This window comes from Bos javanicus, chromosome 26, assembly GCF_032452875.1.
Source record: "Bos javanicus breed banteng chromosome 26, ARS-OSU_banteng_1.0, whole genome shotgun sequence".
NCBI lineage: Eukaryota > Metazoa > Chordata > Mammalia > Artiodactyla > Bovidae > Bos > Bos javanicus.
The window spans coordinates 16,655,731-16,673,294 of NC_083893.1; the positions used below are offsets into that span (position 1 = coordinate 16,655,731).

At 43.9% G+C, this 17,564-nt stretch overlaps 1 protein-coding gene across 1 annotated transcript in view; it reads right to left on the bottom strand.

Moving 5' to 3' along the window:
- The window catches only part of PDLIM1 (PDZ and LIM domain 1), a 41,113-nt gene that overhangs the window by 16,541 nt on the left and 7,008 nt on the right, over nucleotides 1-17,564 (bottom strand). The window contains exons 2-4 of the mRNA XM_061402902.1: nucleotides 6,692-6,843; nucleotides 5,084-5,168; nucleotides 847-1,043 (exon numbers count right to left, since the gene is read on the bottom strand). Coding sequence (XP_061258886.1) covers nucleotides 847-1,043; nucleotides 5,084-5,168; nucleotides 6,692-6,843 — 434 coding nt within the window. The remainder of the gene's footprint in view (nucleotides 1-846; nucleotides 1,044-5,083; nucleotides 5,169-6,691; nucleotides 6,844-17,564) is intronic.

Consider the following 17,564-nt stretch of genomic DNA (forward strand, 5'->3'; position numbering starts at 1 on the left):
AAAGAGTTTGGGAGGGAGTTGATACTGGGCCCCCTCTGCTGGGAAGACACAAAGGATCCTTTAGATGAAGACTTAGAGGCAGCTGTGGCTAAAGGGCACAGGCCTCCCCAGCCCTGAGCAAGATGTCTCCTTAGACCTCCCCACCCTGGCCAAGCCCTCCTCTATCCCAGATGAGAATCTGTTCCAATGGACACACATTTATACGTGCACGGACATCTCTTCTTCCTATCGTTTCTACTGGTCCACTGGAGGGAAGAAAGCAAACATTGCTTCACCAAAAACTGCATCATGAAGTACCCATCCCTTGCCCACATTGGATGGTGAACACAAGCAGAGAGCCCCAACTCTAAACACTGAAGAATTTTTCAGGAAGCAGCAGGGCTGTCAAGAAAGGAGGATGGAAAAAAAAAAAGAAAGGAGGATGGTCACTTGGAAGAAGACAGTGACCACAGAAATCAGAACAATAATAACAGGGTCTCAGTGAAGAATCAACTGGACATTTTACAGCTTACTTCTTATTTCACAACAACCCTACAAGGCAGGTGGTGTCACCCCGTTTTCAGAGACGAGGAAAATGAATACAGAAACAACTGTGCTAGGGACTTCCCCAGTGGCCCAGTGGTTAAGACAGTCCCGTCCACTGCAGAGGGTGAGGGTTTGACCCCTGATTGGGTAACTAAGATTTCATATGCAGCCAAAAAAGTTAAAAAACAAAGACAGTGCTAAAGCAGACGTTTTTCTCTGGGCTAGTGGTTGACCCTTCTCCACGCTGCCTGCACAGGCCTGTTCTGGTGTGGTAAGCCTCTCCCAGGACTGGCCCAGGGCAGACTGCATGGGCCTACTCACGCTCTGCCGTTCTCCTGCCCACTGGCTGCTGTCTTTGACTCCAAGGCGTTGTTGAAGCTGGAGATATTTTCAGAGGAGTAGAGGCCAGCTGGGTTGTTGTACTGGTTTGTGATGACCCTGGGGGCAGAGCTGGAGGCGGGTGAGGCAGTAAAGGGCACAGCACTCCGGTTGTGGGCGCTTCCTATGTGGAGGGCCTCCTGCAGGCAGGGATCAAAGGAGAGATCAAAGCGGTGTCCAGTATGTACTACTAAGTACATCCGGTACTGAGGTCCAGCAGAACCTGATCTTCTGCTGGATACCCCTAGGTAGGACATCCCTTGATGCCCTAGGCTGTCTGGATCCAAGTCAGAGCTGAAACAGCCTTTCAGGACACATTCCAGAGGGATTAAGTACCAGGAGGAGAGGAACCCGCATCACTTCAGTGCAAAGCAGGAGATGATAAAAGGTAGAGATAAATTCCCCAGAAAGGAAAGGTTTAGACAAGCAAGATAAGAGGGTTGTGGTGTCAACACTGAAGTGGCTGATGACTAGGCAGACAAGCCTGGGTGCACTAGCAGAAGCAGGCTACAGGGAATGACTGAGCTGTTGTTTCTTGTGAGGGAAGGCCAAGCTGATAAGATGGAAGGCTGGGGGATACCTATTATGGGGCCATGCCCAGGTAGCTGCAGGAAAGGACTTTAAATTCCTCTTGTGCTCATCCCCCTCTTTCTGTAATTTGGGGAAGCACCCACCATCAACCTCCACTCTAGACTGCCAGGTCTCAGTAGATAATTACTACAGCCACACCACCTCAGAGCTACTCTATGAACACCCCTCAAAAGCTTTTAAACTAACATTCCTTTTTAAGAAAAAAAAAAAAAAAAAAATTCACAGCTTTTCTGATGGCAGCAAGGTGCTTTCTGCACAGGCATTCTGGGTCAACCCCTCTCCTAGCTGAGAGCGTACCCTGTGCAATCTATTAAACATGATGTGCGCCCTATTTTCTGGGCTTCCCAGAAATCTTCCTGAAACCCGGACTCCTCATTAACACTCACACCCAGAACAACTGCCCCAAGAGCTCCTGTCCTCTGTTGCTCTTCCTTTTTTTTTTTCCTCTTTCTTTACTAAGCCTTAAAGTCTTTCATGCTTTCTCAGAATTGATGATGAAAACCACTAGCTTAATTCACTGTGTACTGACTTAGCTCAGATGGTAAAGAATCAGCCTGCAGTGCAGGAGACCAGGGTTCAATTCTTGGGTTGGGAAGATCCCCTGGAGAAGGAAATGGCAACCCACTCCAGTATTCCTGCCTGGAGAATCCCATGGATAGAGGAGCCTGGCAGGCTACAGTCCACGTAAGAGTCGGACATGACTTAGCGACTAAAACACCACCACTGACTTAAAAGACAACATGAAAATGTGTTTATGATGATTCAGACAGGCTCCCTCTTTGACATGTTAGAAACAGTGAGGTTTTCCTGTACACCTTACACTGAGCTGACTTGATCCACATTGGACAAAAGTTCAGTACATGTAGTGTGTTCACCAAAGGGAAGTATAATTAGTTCTGCAAATAACTTTAGCAAAGTTTTAGGAAAGTTTTTACTGCACGAGGAATAACAATGACATAAGAAGTGGTCTTTAACGGCCGCAGACTTCCCAAGGGGTGGCCTGGGACCCTGCAGCTCTGTAGGGCACTCGCACAAGCAGCAGCCAGGATGGCAATTTTTTTCTCCTCTCTCCTTCCCTGTAGCAATTCTGAGGAGCATCTCTTGATGCTGAGCACCAGGGAAGAGCCCTCATACTCTGTCTCCGCTCAGGTTTTTCCCTGTTGCCTCCTGTTTGGCTTTGAGCAAGTTAATCTCTCTTAGCCTCTGGATTCTGCCTGGCACCACAGCAGTCAACCAGCGTCATTCCCTTCTCCCTCCACAGAAACCCATGTTCAACTGCAATGGAAGTCAGTAGAAAATGCAGGTTGGAAATTCTGATTTTTCACTCTACAGAGAATCTCCCAAGAATGTATCTGTTTTGTACATAAAAGGAGTATCTCTAACCCCAAGTGAATACTGGTCTTTCCAGAAATCAGGCGGTTAATTCAGGGCCTGCCTTTTGGAAGGGATGATGTCATTGTTTGGGCCTTGTATTTATCAGTCACCGAGGAAACTCAATAATGAGGAAATATAAACTAGGTGTGTAACTGCACTGACCTCAGATAAGCTGGGGTGTGGGCTGGCCTTACATGAACGAACAGATCCTTCAATTACAGATGAACTCTGCTCTTACTCACTCCTCTATTTTAGAGTGACTGGAAGTGGAAGATTTTGGGAAAATGAGAGGTGGGAAGTTTTTCATATGAACAAAGAATTACTGGAATTCAAAAAAATATATAGTCAAATTAAATGCTAAAGTGTTTGAGGTTTTTTTTTAATCTGAAGAAAATTACCTTCAAAAGACTAAAGATAAGTACTCATGTTTAAGATGGAAATTCAAGTATAATACATATAAAAAGTATAATACATATAAAAAGTATAACTGAAATTTAAGTATTGCCTTCCTGAAGTGAAAAACTAGGATTTTAGAAAGACGGCACTAAAACAAAATCATTCCTGATATATTATAAAACATACGACGACTTAACAGATTAAAACTGAACATTTATAGTAAACTTAATGAAGTGGCTGAGAACTCCCTAGGAAACTGGAATTGACTGTGGCATGTTTTAAATTAGTTTGCACAGCTGCCAATTTATAAACTGAATGCCATTTCATGAACTTTCCTTAGAGGAGCTGTAGAGAATAATATAGTCATGTCAGTTTTGAAATGGCAGATGCAAAATGATCCTTAAAGTGACTGTTAGGACTAAGTATTATTTTTATTAACTAATGGGAAAAATTTTGTCTGATTACACTTCTGACATTTTAATGGAAGACATTTGAGAAATACCATTCACATACAACCACTAATTTACCCACACTAATGTACCAGTGAGTTCAATTTCACACCAGTTTCTGTTTTAGGTATAAAAGATAACTAGCTATACTTTATCTTTTGATTATATCTTGCTGCTGCTGCTAAGTCACTTCAGTCATTTCCGACTCTGTGCGACCCCACAGATGGCAGCCCACCAGGCTCCGCTGTCCCTGGGATTCTCCAGGCAAGAACACTGGAGTGGGTTGCCATTTCCTTCTCCAATGCATGAAAGTGAAAATGAAGTTGCTCAGTAAGTGTCCGACTCTTCATGACCCCATGGACTGCAGCCTACCAGGCTCCTCCGTCCATGGGATTTTCCAGGCAAGAGTACTGGAGTGGGGTGCCATTGCCTTCTCTGGATTATATCTTAATATACCATAAAAATGATACACTGTCTGAAACTGAGAAAAAAAATTAAACTTCAAATCTTCAATTGGGGCTAAATGTATAACAATCACAAACCATTTTAGAAGAAGTTTTCAAAAGCCATTATTGAGTTACTACTAACATACCACTAACAACTCATTCATTTATCCAACAGACACACTGTGAAAAGTAGCCTACCAAGTGTGAGGAGTTTTACAAAGATGTTCTAAACATTCTTCTTTACATTTCCTGTCCTTATTGCTAAAGAACATCCATCCATTCATTGTACAGAAGAAATAAAATCATTATTAATGATTCCAAATATGGGATCTCCAGACAATTTTCCATCCCAGGAAATTCTATTTGGCCAACAAACTGTGCATTGACTCCCTACCCTATTTTCCAATATGAACTACCAATTAATTTTAGTAATTTTAAGGAAAACTAGAGCACTTAGCATTTCCACCCTAAGACTCTCAGAAACCAGGTAGTGGGATGAAGGGTGGCCAGGGATATCTGGGTCCACTACTACATGTCCCTGCTAAGTTGTAGGCCTCAGGACCCAAACTTCTTTCCATCTTTAGCACATTTGCATCAGCGGTCCATCATGAGCTGAGTCAGTGCTTCTATTTTGCCATGGTTCTGCCACTCTGTTCTACACAGGAAAGCTTCCACCCGCTTCCGTATCCCCTTCCTAACCAGGCCCTGACGTCACTGCTCTGGGGTTTTCCAGCCCTTTCCTCCTGCAGTTCCCTTACGGGAAGAACCGAGTAAGAGCCAGGTCCCAGACGTGTCAGTGGAGGGCCCTTCCTGCGTCCTATCCCCAGCATCCAGGGCAGGAAAAGCAGAGGTGAGCTGAGCTGTGTCAAAAGTGGAAATGTCCCGGGATGCTAAAAGCAAGAGCGCTGGTGAGCAAGTACTTACTTGGGGTTCAGAGGCTAAATTCATCTTGTATGGGTGACGTTTCCCTTCCTCTGTCACCAGAGGAGACCAGATTTTCTGTTCAGATCTGCAACAGATTGACAAAGCTAAGCTGTTTCATGCATGCCAATAAATAATACACACTAAAAATGGAGTCGGGTTTTGTCCCCTCTTACCCAGCTACTAGCATTCTGCTCCCCAGCCTCCCCTCTGTTTTACCACTGATGTGATTTTCGGAAGCATCAACCTCATGACATCATGTCTGATTGCTACTCTGACAGCTGCCCACTCAGCCCTGAGGGATTTCCCAGGCTGCTGGCCCTTCGTCCAGCCTCAGCCCTCCCCCAATACATTCTGTGTTGCTGACCCAGCTGCACCAGCCTCCTCCAGGCTCCTGAACCTGCCTGATGCCGCCCCACCTCTGCTCAGGACAGAATGAGCTTCTCTGTCTCATCCAGTGTTCTTGATGCAGACCAGACAACCAGCTTGATCATGGTGCCTCTCCTGAACTTGGAAAAACATGTCTCTGTACCATTACACAGCAACACTCTAGGTCTCCTCTAAGTTATCTTTAGCGTTTTTGTTTTTCACTCTTACAGGTACAGAATATTTGTACTTATCCTTCTATGGTCAGATGGCCTAGCACGGGGCCAGATATATACAAGATGTAGCTGCTCAATTTAATGGTAAATGGATCAAAAAATCAATCTATGAATGAATGTCTAAAAGGAGAAGATTGCACTGAGATAGGAATGGAGAATGAAGGGTAAATGTGCTCCTGAGGGGATAGTAATAAAACAGTGCACCTCTCATGAGGGCAGGGCTCGGAAGCATATAAGCATGTAAGATGCTTTGGCATCCTGCCCCACACTTGGTCTTCCTGCCAGTCCTGGTACAAGGTAGAAGAAAGCCATAAAGCTACTTTGCAGAGGAGACCAAAGGGTTCACGATGAAGCACTGTGCAAGCTAAGGTTAATGAGACATTGAAGACAGGTAAACAGGAGATCCGAACGAAGAATGTAAACTTGATCCAACAGGAAACAGGGAGCTATACAGGTCGAACCAAATCATTTCTGAAACCATGCCTTTACAGGACCCCTTCCAAGACTAAATGGAAGAGAAACGGGAACTCTGTCCCAATTACGACTCCCAGAGCATTCTTCTCATTCATCAACTCTAGCTCTCCTTTCTTAAACTTTCAGCACTTTGTCTAATGTGCTCAATGAAGTCTGTCTCTGTAACTGTAATCTAGAGCAGCATCCAGGGCTCAGTGTTGTGTGGCGGGAGCAGTAGATGCTCAGTGGTTTCATTTCATTATATCTGACAGTATATAAATTGATTTTACTTCCTCAAAATTTTGGTTAGTTGTGTTAGATCAAGTGACAATTCAAGTATCTTAGAAAAAGATGCCCACACAGTGAGAAGCACTGTAAAATCAGAGAGGAAGATGAGCAATCTGAAAATCCAATTCCACAGACCTTCAGCCTACCTATACCACACTACCTATATGGCACTGAGCTGGGGGTATAGGAAATTCTGAAATAGGTGAGGCAGTCCCTGCTCAAAAGCAGCTTCTGGTCGCTCGGAAATGAGAGAGCATTTCCTCCTCACCTGGCTACTGTGAGAGTCATGTTGTCCGTGCAGCCTTTGATTTTGTTCTGAGCTTCCAAGTGTGTCATATTGCTGGTATTTTCCCCATCGATGGCTGTGATTACATCTCCAACACATAAATTACCTATAGCAGCCTTGCTTCCGGGAGTGACCTGGGAAAAAAGGAGTGAGCAGGTTTAGGTACCGTTTGCCTCCAAGGAAACCACTGAGTAAGTTACCACTGGGTTAAGGACTCACTGATATGAGTCAAAGCATTTAAAAAGTAAAGAAGGCTAAAATCATAAGTTATAATGATACTGACCCCTTAAAGTTACGTAATACATTGAGGTTTACTAGTTGTTTCTAGAAACCATTTCACTGGACCCACACAATAACCTTGTGAGAAAGGAAGGCAAGTATCAGTCCCAATATGGTCCCCATTTTAGAGACCAGGAAACTTAGGCTTTGAAAGATCTGTGACTTACCTGGGATCAGCCAACTAGTATATTACTATGTTACTAGTCTGGACATGGAACAACAGACTGGTTCCAAATAGGAAAAGGAGTTCGTCAAGGCTGTATATTGTCACCCTGCTTATTTAACTTCTATGAAGAGTACATCATGAGAAATGCTGGACTGGAAGAAACACAAGCTGGAATCAAGATTGCCAGGAGAAATATCAATAACCTCAGATATGCAGATGACACCACCCTTATGGCAGAAAGTGAAGAGGAACTCAAAAGCCTCCTGATGAAAGTGAAAGTGGAGAGTGAAAAAGTGGGCTTAAAGATCAACATTTAGAAAATGAAGATCATGGCATCCGGTCCCATCACTTCATGGGAAATAGATGGGGAAACAGTGGAAACAGTGTCAGACTTTATTTTGGGGGGCTCCAAAATCACTGCAGATGGTGACTGCAGCCATGAAATTAAAAGACACTTACTCCTTGGAAGGAAAGTTATGACCAACCTAGATAGCGTATTCAAAGCAGAGACATTACTTTGCCAACAAAGGTTCGTCTAGTCAAGGCTATGGTTTTTCCTGTTGTCATGTATGGATGTGAGAGTTGGACTGTGAAGAAGGCTGAGCACTGAAGAATTGATGTTTTTGAATTGTGGTATTGGAGAAGACTCTTGAGAGTCCCTTGGACTGCAAGGAGATCCAACCAGTCCATTCTGAAGGAGATCAGCCCTGGGATTTCTTTGGAAGGAATGATGCTAAAGCTGAAACTCCAGTACTTTGGCCACCTCATGCGAAGAGTTGACTCACTGGAAAAGACTCTGATGCTGGGAGGGATTGGGGGCAGGAGGAGAAGGGGATGACAGAGGATGAGATGGCTGGATGGCATCACTGACTCGATGGACATGAGTCTGAGTGAATTCCGGGAGTTGGTGATGGACAGGGAGGCCTGGCGTGCTGTGATTCATGGGGTCGCAGAGTCAGACACGACTGAGCGACTGAACTGAACTAAAACCAAATTGTTCACAATATTACATTTCTGTAATGGTTTTGATTTTCACAGTGAGCTTAGAGTACTTTTGTAACTGAAAAAAAGCAACAAAGAATATTTTAAAGTATGAACCAGTATACACTGGTTCCTCGTAGCCAAAAAGTTAACTATTAGGGTCAGCCCCTATAGGTGGCTGATTTTCTTCACGCCAATGCTTCTAAAACAAGGGGTTCCAAATTTATGGGCCACCATGCTTGAGCGAAGCCAGCCAATGACTGCAGTGGGTCATCAAATCCATCTGCCTGCTGAGCATTACGTGTGACCTGAATAATTATCATGCCTCATGTGGAGTTGTACAACTATTTTTCAAGTGAATACAGACACTATTGTGATGAACAAAGTACAAACTCATTTTGAAGCAGCACTAAGCTCAGAGATGTGTTTTACTATTAAGTATTTTTTTAAACCAAGGTATATTAAAAACATCTAGCTTCCCAGGTGGTGCTAGTGGTAAAGAATCTGCCTGCCAATGCAGGAGATGTAAGAGACGCAGGTCTGATCCCTGGGTTGGCAAGAACCCCTGGAGGAGGGTGTGGCAATCCACTCCAGTATTCTTGCCTGGAGAATCCCATGGACAGAGGAGCCTGGTGAGCTACAGTCCACAGAGTGCAGAGTCAGACATGACTGAAGGACTTGGCAGCATACTAAAAACAGGACCATCATCCCAAGGTCAGTCATGACTTTGGCATTAAAAGACCTTCCTCGATGGAAGTCCAAGCCCTCTGGGAGCAGATTACACCCAGGCTCCCAGCACCCACAGGGTTCTGGCCTCACCTTGGAAAAGGCCTTTGACTCCTGGGAGCCCAGTGAGGAAGATTTTGTGAACACTTGAGGGTCTCCATAAGGCTGAACCACAGAGAAGAGGCCCAACACACCAAATTAGGACACAGGCTTATGCCCTGAGCCTCTGTATCTGATGCAGTTTTCAGCAGCCACAGTTTCCAATCAGCCCTTGCCAGAAGGAAACACTGACCTCCTGAGGTGGCCAGTGTTATGTTGCTGTCAAGGTTTTCCCCTCATCAGTGCCTGGACCCCACAAAATAAGGGACGGATGACTTTGGTCCCCAAGGTTCCTTCCGGTTCAGACATGCTATGACTTTATCAGGCAAAACTCTCCTGGAATGTAGCAGGATGTGGAAACCAGTGCAGAGATCCTGACCTCCTAACCTTCCTTTCTGGCTTTCCCATCATCCGTTTACCAGAGATCTGGCCTTTAGAAAATGAAAGCCCCCAATCTAAGGTTCGGACCTTCTTCCCATGCAGCCACTGGGAAAAGAAATTTAATACAGGCAAGCATGGCCGCTCTCCTTTCAGTCGACTTCAGGGAGTTAGCTCTGAGTCACAGTATGTGCAGTAAAAACAAATTCCTCTCATTTTCTGCTTGTCTTCCTGAGAAGACTGACCTGGTGTGACTTCGTATATGTTTTCCCTTTTCTAAAGAACACAGACCCCTTGTTTTAAAAATGGCACTAAGCATCACTTTATTTACTCTGTCTCCAGGGAGAGCAGCCTGATGAACTCATTTGTCATAACCAATTCTCATGATGTTAAAGAGAAGTTCCCTTGGATAAAACCCAAAATCACGGATGAGTTCCCTAAGGCCCAGGCCATCCCCCGCCTAAGCTCCAGCTACAGGGGCCTTCCTTCCTTCTTTCCTGCCTCAGGGCCTTGGCAGTGCTGCAGCCACTGCCTGATTAACTTCTGGGCTTAAATGACCCTTCTCACAGAAGACATTCCTGATCTCCAGTCTAAATTAGGGCCCATTGTCAACCTTTTCATACGTTCTCTTCTTCACAGCACTTGTCACATTAAGTCTGTAAGTCTGTTTTCTGAATTTGTTTATATATAATGTGTGAGAGCAGGCTTTTGTCTGCCTTTTGCACTGTGATGTCCTCAGGTGCCTAGCTGTGACCAGCACAGTATGTGGGCAATGAATATGTGTCCAATGAATGATTGAATCCAAAATACCTTGCGTTGTTAAATATGTAATCATGCTGCTTCGTTTCATCCTTTTTAAAAAAGTGCCTATTATACAGAGTGAAGTAAGCCAGAAGGAAAAACATAAATACAGTATACTAACGCATATATATGGAATTTAGAAAGATGGTAACAATAACCCGGTGTACGAGACAGCAAAAGAGACACTGATGTATAGAACAGTCTTATGGACTCTGTGGGAGAGGGAGAGGGTGGGAAGATTTGGGAGAATGGCAATGAAACATGTAAAATATCATGTAGGAAACGAGTTGCCAGTCCAGGTTCGATGCACGATGCTGGATGCTTGGGGCTGGTGCACTGGGACGGCCCAGAGGGATGGTATGGGGAGGGAGGAGGGAGGAGGGTTCGGGATGGGGAACACATGTATACCTGTGGCGGATTCATTTTGATATTTGGCAAAACTAATACAATTATGTAAAGTTTAAAAATAAAATAAAATTAGAAAAAAAAAAAAAAGTGACTATTTCAAAAGGAATCAAATAACCATCTTCCCCAGCATCACTCTCCTGGAATGCGACCACTCACAAAACTAAAATAAGGTGGGGGTTGGGGGGACAAAAAGCTTGAGAAAAAGAAAACAGAGTTTCCTCTTGCATATGCTCAGCTGCTAAGAACTCTGGAATTTCCAGCACTTGGTTTAAACTGTCTTGAAGGTGAGACACTTCTGCTCAAAACATCCTGACAGATTCTGGACGAGCTAGAACCAGTCTTAAGAGCCCTGAGCCTGAGTAATCAAGGCTTGGCCATCCCCTCTTCTGGTCTTTTTTTTTTTTTAAGCCAAATTAATGGGAAGTTAAAAGAAATCTCAGAAAGTTGTAAAACACTATCATCAGATGGAACTTGGACAGAATCACACACAAATAGAGTCCATATTCTTTCATGAGCTGTTTATTTCTAGGGGAAAAAAGTAGATTTAAATGAAATTACGGGACTTGCTTTTTACAAAGCTCTCTCACATACTTTCTGCTACTTGACATAATAATGACGATGAACTCACCATTAACATGTAAGATAATTTTACAGATGAGGAAACTGAAACCCAGAAAAGCTGTGACTGACTCAAGTTCACACTGCTAAAGGTTGGAGCCTGAACTTGAAACCAGATCCTCTCACTTAACCAAACTCCGTTCCTTTCCTGCTTCACCACAGTGCCAGCAGCAGAAGCTCCAAACCCAAATAACTGTCAGAGCTGAAGACAAATCCAGAATTGAGGAGATTCATCTCTTGTGGCCTTCAACACAGGGAACTGGAGTGTCCCAAACTCCTACCAAGGCCTGGGTACCTCCTGCCATCTATTAACCATCTCCACTGGTCTGTGCTGAGCTGGGACCCAGTAACACCTTCCCTTATAAAATACTCAAATCAGAAATGAAAAGCCCTCAGGAGAGAAGGCCTGCGTCTCCTCTGGTTAGTTCCCATCTTGAATGGAGGACTCCGATCCTTATTGCACATCAACTATTCATCACAATCACAGCAACATTCATCAGCTAATGAGTGCTAATTATGTGTCAAACACAGTGAAAGCGTCTGGCAAGGGTTAATTCACCAATCCTCCCGAGATGCTATCAGGTAGCCAACATTATTGACATCATCACAGAGAAGGAAGTAGAGTAACAAGGGTTAAGCAGTTTGCCTGAGGTTACACAGCTGGTGAGTGGCGGGCTGTGTGGCTCTGGAGTCCTTCCACTTAAACCAGTCTGCCACACTGTCTATTCTAATTTCCTCCTGACCCTCAAATTCCATCAGAACCAGCTCATAAAGGAGTCAGCTTCAGCTTCTTAAAGAGAAGTCCTACATTCTGCTCCAAAGAGACAGGCCCATTAATTATTTCAATGGACATCCGCAAAACCCTCTTCCAGCTTTCTTCCTCAGAGACCATACAATTTGATCACAACTTTTCCTGCCTGAGAATAAATGGGGTTAAGCACAATTTCCACTAAGGAACAATCTGCCGTTTTCTGCAGAATTCACTCAAGTCTTTCTCACCCTTTGCCCCGCCAGGCAGACACTTTTCTCAGAGGCCAACCTGTACATCTGCCCTTCACTGCATTATTAAAGCCTGTGCACTGCCGTCAGACTCCTGAACACAAAAGAAGATGCACTGAATTTCACTTCTAAATGGCACAGAATAGGATTATGATGAGGCTCACCTATTTTCTTCAATTTACAAGCCCTTTTCTTCAATTTACATCACAAAGAGTCAGACACAACTGAAGTGACTTACCACACATGTTGCTGCTGCTGCTGCTAAGTCGCTTCAGTCATATCCGACTCTGTGCAACCCCATAGACGGTAGTCCACCAGGCTCCCCCGCCCCTGGGATTCTCCAGGCAAGAATACTAGAGTGGGTTGCCATTTCCCTCTCCAATGCATGAAAGTGAAAAGTGAAAGTGAAGTTGCTCAGTCGTGTCCAACTCACAGTGACCCCATGGACTGCAGCCCAGCAGGCTCCTCCGTCCATGGGATTTTCCAGGCAAGAGTACTGGAGTAGGGTGCCATTGCACACACATCTAAATAACTAATGCTCTTATATAAACCTGGATGCATACCCACTGGCCATCGCAAATGAAAAGATGACTTTCTTCCTCTGTATTATGGCATATACCTATTTTATCCCTCCTGTTACCTCCTTTCTCTCATTCACTCACTCATCAGACAGACATTCCTTAAGTACTTTCTGAAAGACAGTGTAGCTTATTAAGATGTGGCTTCTGAAGTCAGATAGCCAGGAATCAAGTCCTGGCTCTGACGCTTATGAGCTAAGTACCCCTGAGTGGGATATTTCACCTCTGTGTGCCTCCCTCTTCTCACCTATGAAATAGGAGTGATAACTGTCCTGGTGTCAGAAAGTTGTCGTGAGGATTATACAAAATGCCCCAGGCAGAGAACACTCTCAAGTTCACAGCCTCCTGGGGCAGACAGGCATGTACAGCAGCCGATACTAGAAACAAGTAAAGACGCAATGAGAGCCTAAAGGTGGAATCAGGGAAGACTCCCTGGAGGAGGCATTGCTTAAAACTGTGCAAAGGCACTACAGGAGGCAGAAAAGAGCATTCCGGCTTATAGGAACTGCATGTGGACTGGCATAGATAAAACACAGGAAGCAAAGGGGGAGGAGAGGGATGAGTCTGGAAATATAAAAACAGATCTGGCTGCAAGAGTTCTGTTATTTTCTTTTTAACAAGGCTTTATCTGTACTTTATCTGGAAAACAATGGGGAACAACAAAGGAATTTAAACATAGCCTCTGACTCAACTGTCCGGTTACTGCCAAGAAACAACCACTTAGACCTAGCTCTACTGACATTAAGGTGACTGCCTTTACAGATAGTCCCTAACAGCAGTTGAGAGAAGCAGATCCATTCAAGGGTCGACCATGCAGCCTCTAGGACAGCCATTTGGAGGCTGGCTTCCCCTAGAGGACTTGCCTGAAGGCACTTACACTTAAAGTTATCTGTTCTATTGACAGCGAGAAGGGATTCCTTTAATCCCTAGGCTCAAGATTGAGGGGGCCCAATAAATGAACCTTGCCTACTATCTCGGCTTTTTAATTACCCTGCCTGCTTTAGCTGAGGCAGACACTCTCCATTCAATTAGTCCACGCCATGCTCCTCTGTCCCCAACACAGAAACCTGGAACCAGTTGCCATTTATCATCCTTCTTGCTGCTATTGATTTTTCCATTACCTCACCCTCAAGTCAAAACCCTTTTGTTGCCTCCCAACCCCTTCAGGCAAACATGCTTGTGACCACTGGCTTAGTTAAAAAATTCTATGTAGAAAAGTTTTATAACCAAGACTATAAGACACCCTGGTTTGTCCAGGACAAAACCTGTTTTCCCAGCTTAATTATCAAAAGCACCCTATTTCACTCTCAACAGTGTTCCAGCCTGGATGATAAATTGTACTGCCACTCCTTTGACAGAGATGGAGGTTTTAACCAAATATAATACTTGTCAATCAGTTGAAACAACTCTGATGCAAAGTCTCCACTGGCCCCCACCCCCAATCCTGCAAAGAAAAAATTGTCCCTATTCAAAAGGTGCTCTGATGTTTATCTGTGGACAGAAATACAGGTGAATTTCCTGAATGTTCACAGAATACTGTTAACCTTGATCCTTTAACATTGACCCTACAACATTGATGCTGCTGCTAAGTCACTTCAGTCATGTCCGACTCTGTGCGATCCCATAGATGGCAGCCCACCAGGCTCCCCCACCCCTGGGATTCTCCAGGCAAGAACACTGGAGTGGGTTGCCATTTCCTTCTCCAGTGCATGAAAGTGAAAAGTGAAAGTGAAGTTGCTCAGTCGTGTCCGACTCTTAGCGATCCCATGGACTGTAGCCCACCAGGCTCCTCCATCCATGGGATTTTCCAGGCAAGAGTACTGGAGTGGGGTGCCGTTGCCTTCTCCGACAACATTGATAAACATCCTTAAACGCAAGTAGAGTACTGCACAAGTCATTTCATTCCAGGTGCCTAAACAACTTCACATGATTCCTATTATGCCTCAGCCAGAAAACTCACAGCTAAATGCAGTATGCAACTACAGAAACCATCTGATATAAAGGTCCTGGCACACCTCTTTCTTCTTTGTTCCAGTTTTTTGTTACATCTTCTGATGTGTGTTTTTATGTTTGAAATTTTGTAGCTATGTATTTTACTGCTGTAAATTACCTTAAATCCATCTTACAAGTTGGCTGTATTACTTAAATATTAAACAATGATAGTTTAGCATTTTTAACATCATAGAAAACAAGACTGAACTAAAGAAATTTGGAATTCAAGTTCAATCTCAGTGCCATGTACCTTGAGGGACAACCTCCTTTGAACTAGCAGCTGTGTCAAAGTATTCAGATATATAAATTTAAAAGACTCTGAGCTGGGTGACATAGCAGAGCCCAGCCCCACACTATACCATTTAGAGGTGGAATTTGAACTCTTCTTAGTCAGACTTCTGACTCAATTTGTTTGTGGGTCGAGGTTATGGCACAGACTTTGAAGCCACATTACAGCCACAGAAGCTGTATGTACTTAGGCAAGTCGGCCTGAAAACCCCAAGAATGTTTCAAACTGTTCTTAGTTACTCTATAACCATTTTTCTTAAGAAAATGAGGCAATAAAGTAGTTTAGGTCCTTGTAGGTGAGCTGTGCCTTAATCTAGCTTCACTTCACGGTTCAGTGCAAAAGGAAACTATTAATGCTAAGGGGTGGCCATTTAGAGAGAAAGCTCTCGTAGTCTGAAAGATCAACCATTATTACTTACATAGGAATAGAATTAAAACGCAGACAGCAAAGTAGAATACCCTGATTAATTGATCAAGAAGTCATCAGTCTCTCAAAAGTCCCCATACAAGTCCCTCTGAACCCCGTATGCTTTTTCTTTTTTTCAATATTTATTTATTTGGCTGCATCAGATCTTAGCTGTATCACTTGGGACTCTTCACTGCAGCACGTGGGCTTAGCTGCCCAAGGGATGTGGGATCTTAGTTCCCCAACCAGGAATCAAACCTGCGTCCCTGCACTGAAAAGCGGACTCTAACCACTGGACAACCAGGAAAGTCCCCCCATGTGCTTTTCAACAGCCCCAATAACAATCACCCACAGCCCAAAGCCTTACCATTCACTAAACACATAACCTTGAGCAGTTATACTTTTTGTGCCCAGGCTTCTTCATTTACCAAATGACTTTTTTTTTGCTCCACCACTTGGCTTGCAGGATCTTAACTGCCTAACTAGGGATGGAATCCAGGCCACCACAGTGAGAGCACTGAGTCCTAACCTTTGGACCACCAGGGAAGTCTCTATCAAATGAAATTTATAATAGGATCAACCTCATTCATGGTTCAATTAAATGAAATTACATTTGTAGTTTAAAACAAAGTCTGGCCCATAGTAAGTGCTCAATATGCACTGCTGCTGCTGCTAAGTCGTGTCAGTCGTGTCCGACTCTGTGCGACCCCATAGACGGAAGCCCACCAGACTCCTCTGTCCCTGGGATTCTCCAGGCAAGAACACTAGAGTGGGTTGCCATTTCCTTCTCCAATGCATGAAAGTGAAAAGTGAAAGTGAAGCTACTCAGTTGTGTCCGACTCTTAACGGCCCCATGGACTATAGCCTACCAGGCTCCTCCGTCCATGGGATTTCCCAGGCAAGAGTACTGGAGTGGGGTGCCATTGCCTTCTAGCTACCATTAATATTTTTTAATAGTACCACTGCATCCCAATGCCTTCCGTGTGTTAGTCAAACTGCTAGGATCTATCTAACACCATCTTAATCCTCACCACAACCTTTGAAGACAAGTACTATTACTCCCACACTGAGGTTTCAGAGGCTGACCCTTCAGCTAACACAGGGAGGAGACAAGTTTTAATCCTGGTCAGGCTGATACCGAGATTTTATTTTCCTATGACATCAAGATGGCTTTAATTCTTGATTTGCTACATTAAAAACAAGGCAGAAAGCAAAAGCAATGACATCCAAATATTTCATCATGACATGGTAATTTGATTTTTTAAATGCTACATGAATGGAAAAATGTCTGAAAAGTTTTGCAGCAAACTGTTAAACAGCATTTACCTCTGGGAAGTAAGATTGGGAAATGGTGTGGGGAAGGCTTTTTACCGTGGGCTGTCCACATTTTTATACTACTTGATCCTGTATACAAAGCACAAGAGTTTTAATGTAAGCATTTTATTGAGGCATATCACACAAACAGATAAGGACATGATTTGTGAATAAACAACTGGATGGAGTATCACAAACAAAGCGAGTCCATGGAATCAGAATCAAAGAAACTGAACGCTACCAGAACTTCCAAAGACCCCCTCGTGCCTCCTTCCATCACTAGCCTTCTGGCAAAGGTTACCATGATCCCGACCATAGATGAATGCTAGTGAACACTATAGATTAATTTGGCTTGATTAGTCTTCTATAACTCTAATGATGTGGTATTTATGTGTTATGTCTGGCTTCTTCCTGTCAACACTGTATATCTGTCTGATCCATATTATCATGCATGGTTGTAATTCCTCCATTCTCACTGAGGCAGTGTTTCATTTCATTCTTTGTTATAAATATATGTATATATACCAGCATTTATTTTTCCATTTCATTTTTGTTAATGCATTTGAGTTGTTCCGAGTTTGGGGCTATTGTGAATAGTACCGCTTTGAAGATTCTTGATATGTCTTTCATGCCATGTGGACACTTTTCTATTGAGCGGTTAACTGGAGAATTGCTGAGTCATAGGGTCTGACTGTGACTTCCCTGGTGGCTCAGTTGGTAAAGAACCCACCTGTAATGCAGGAGACCCAGGTTCGATCCCTGGGTCAGAAAGATCCCCTGGAGAAGGAAATGGCAACCAACTCCAGTATTCTTGCCTGGGAA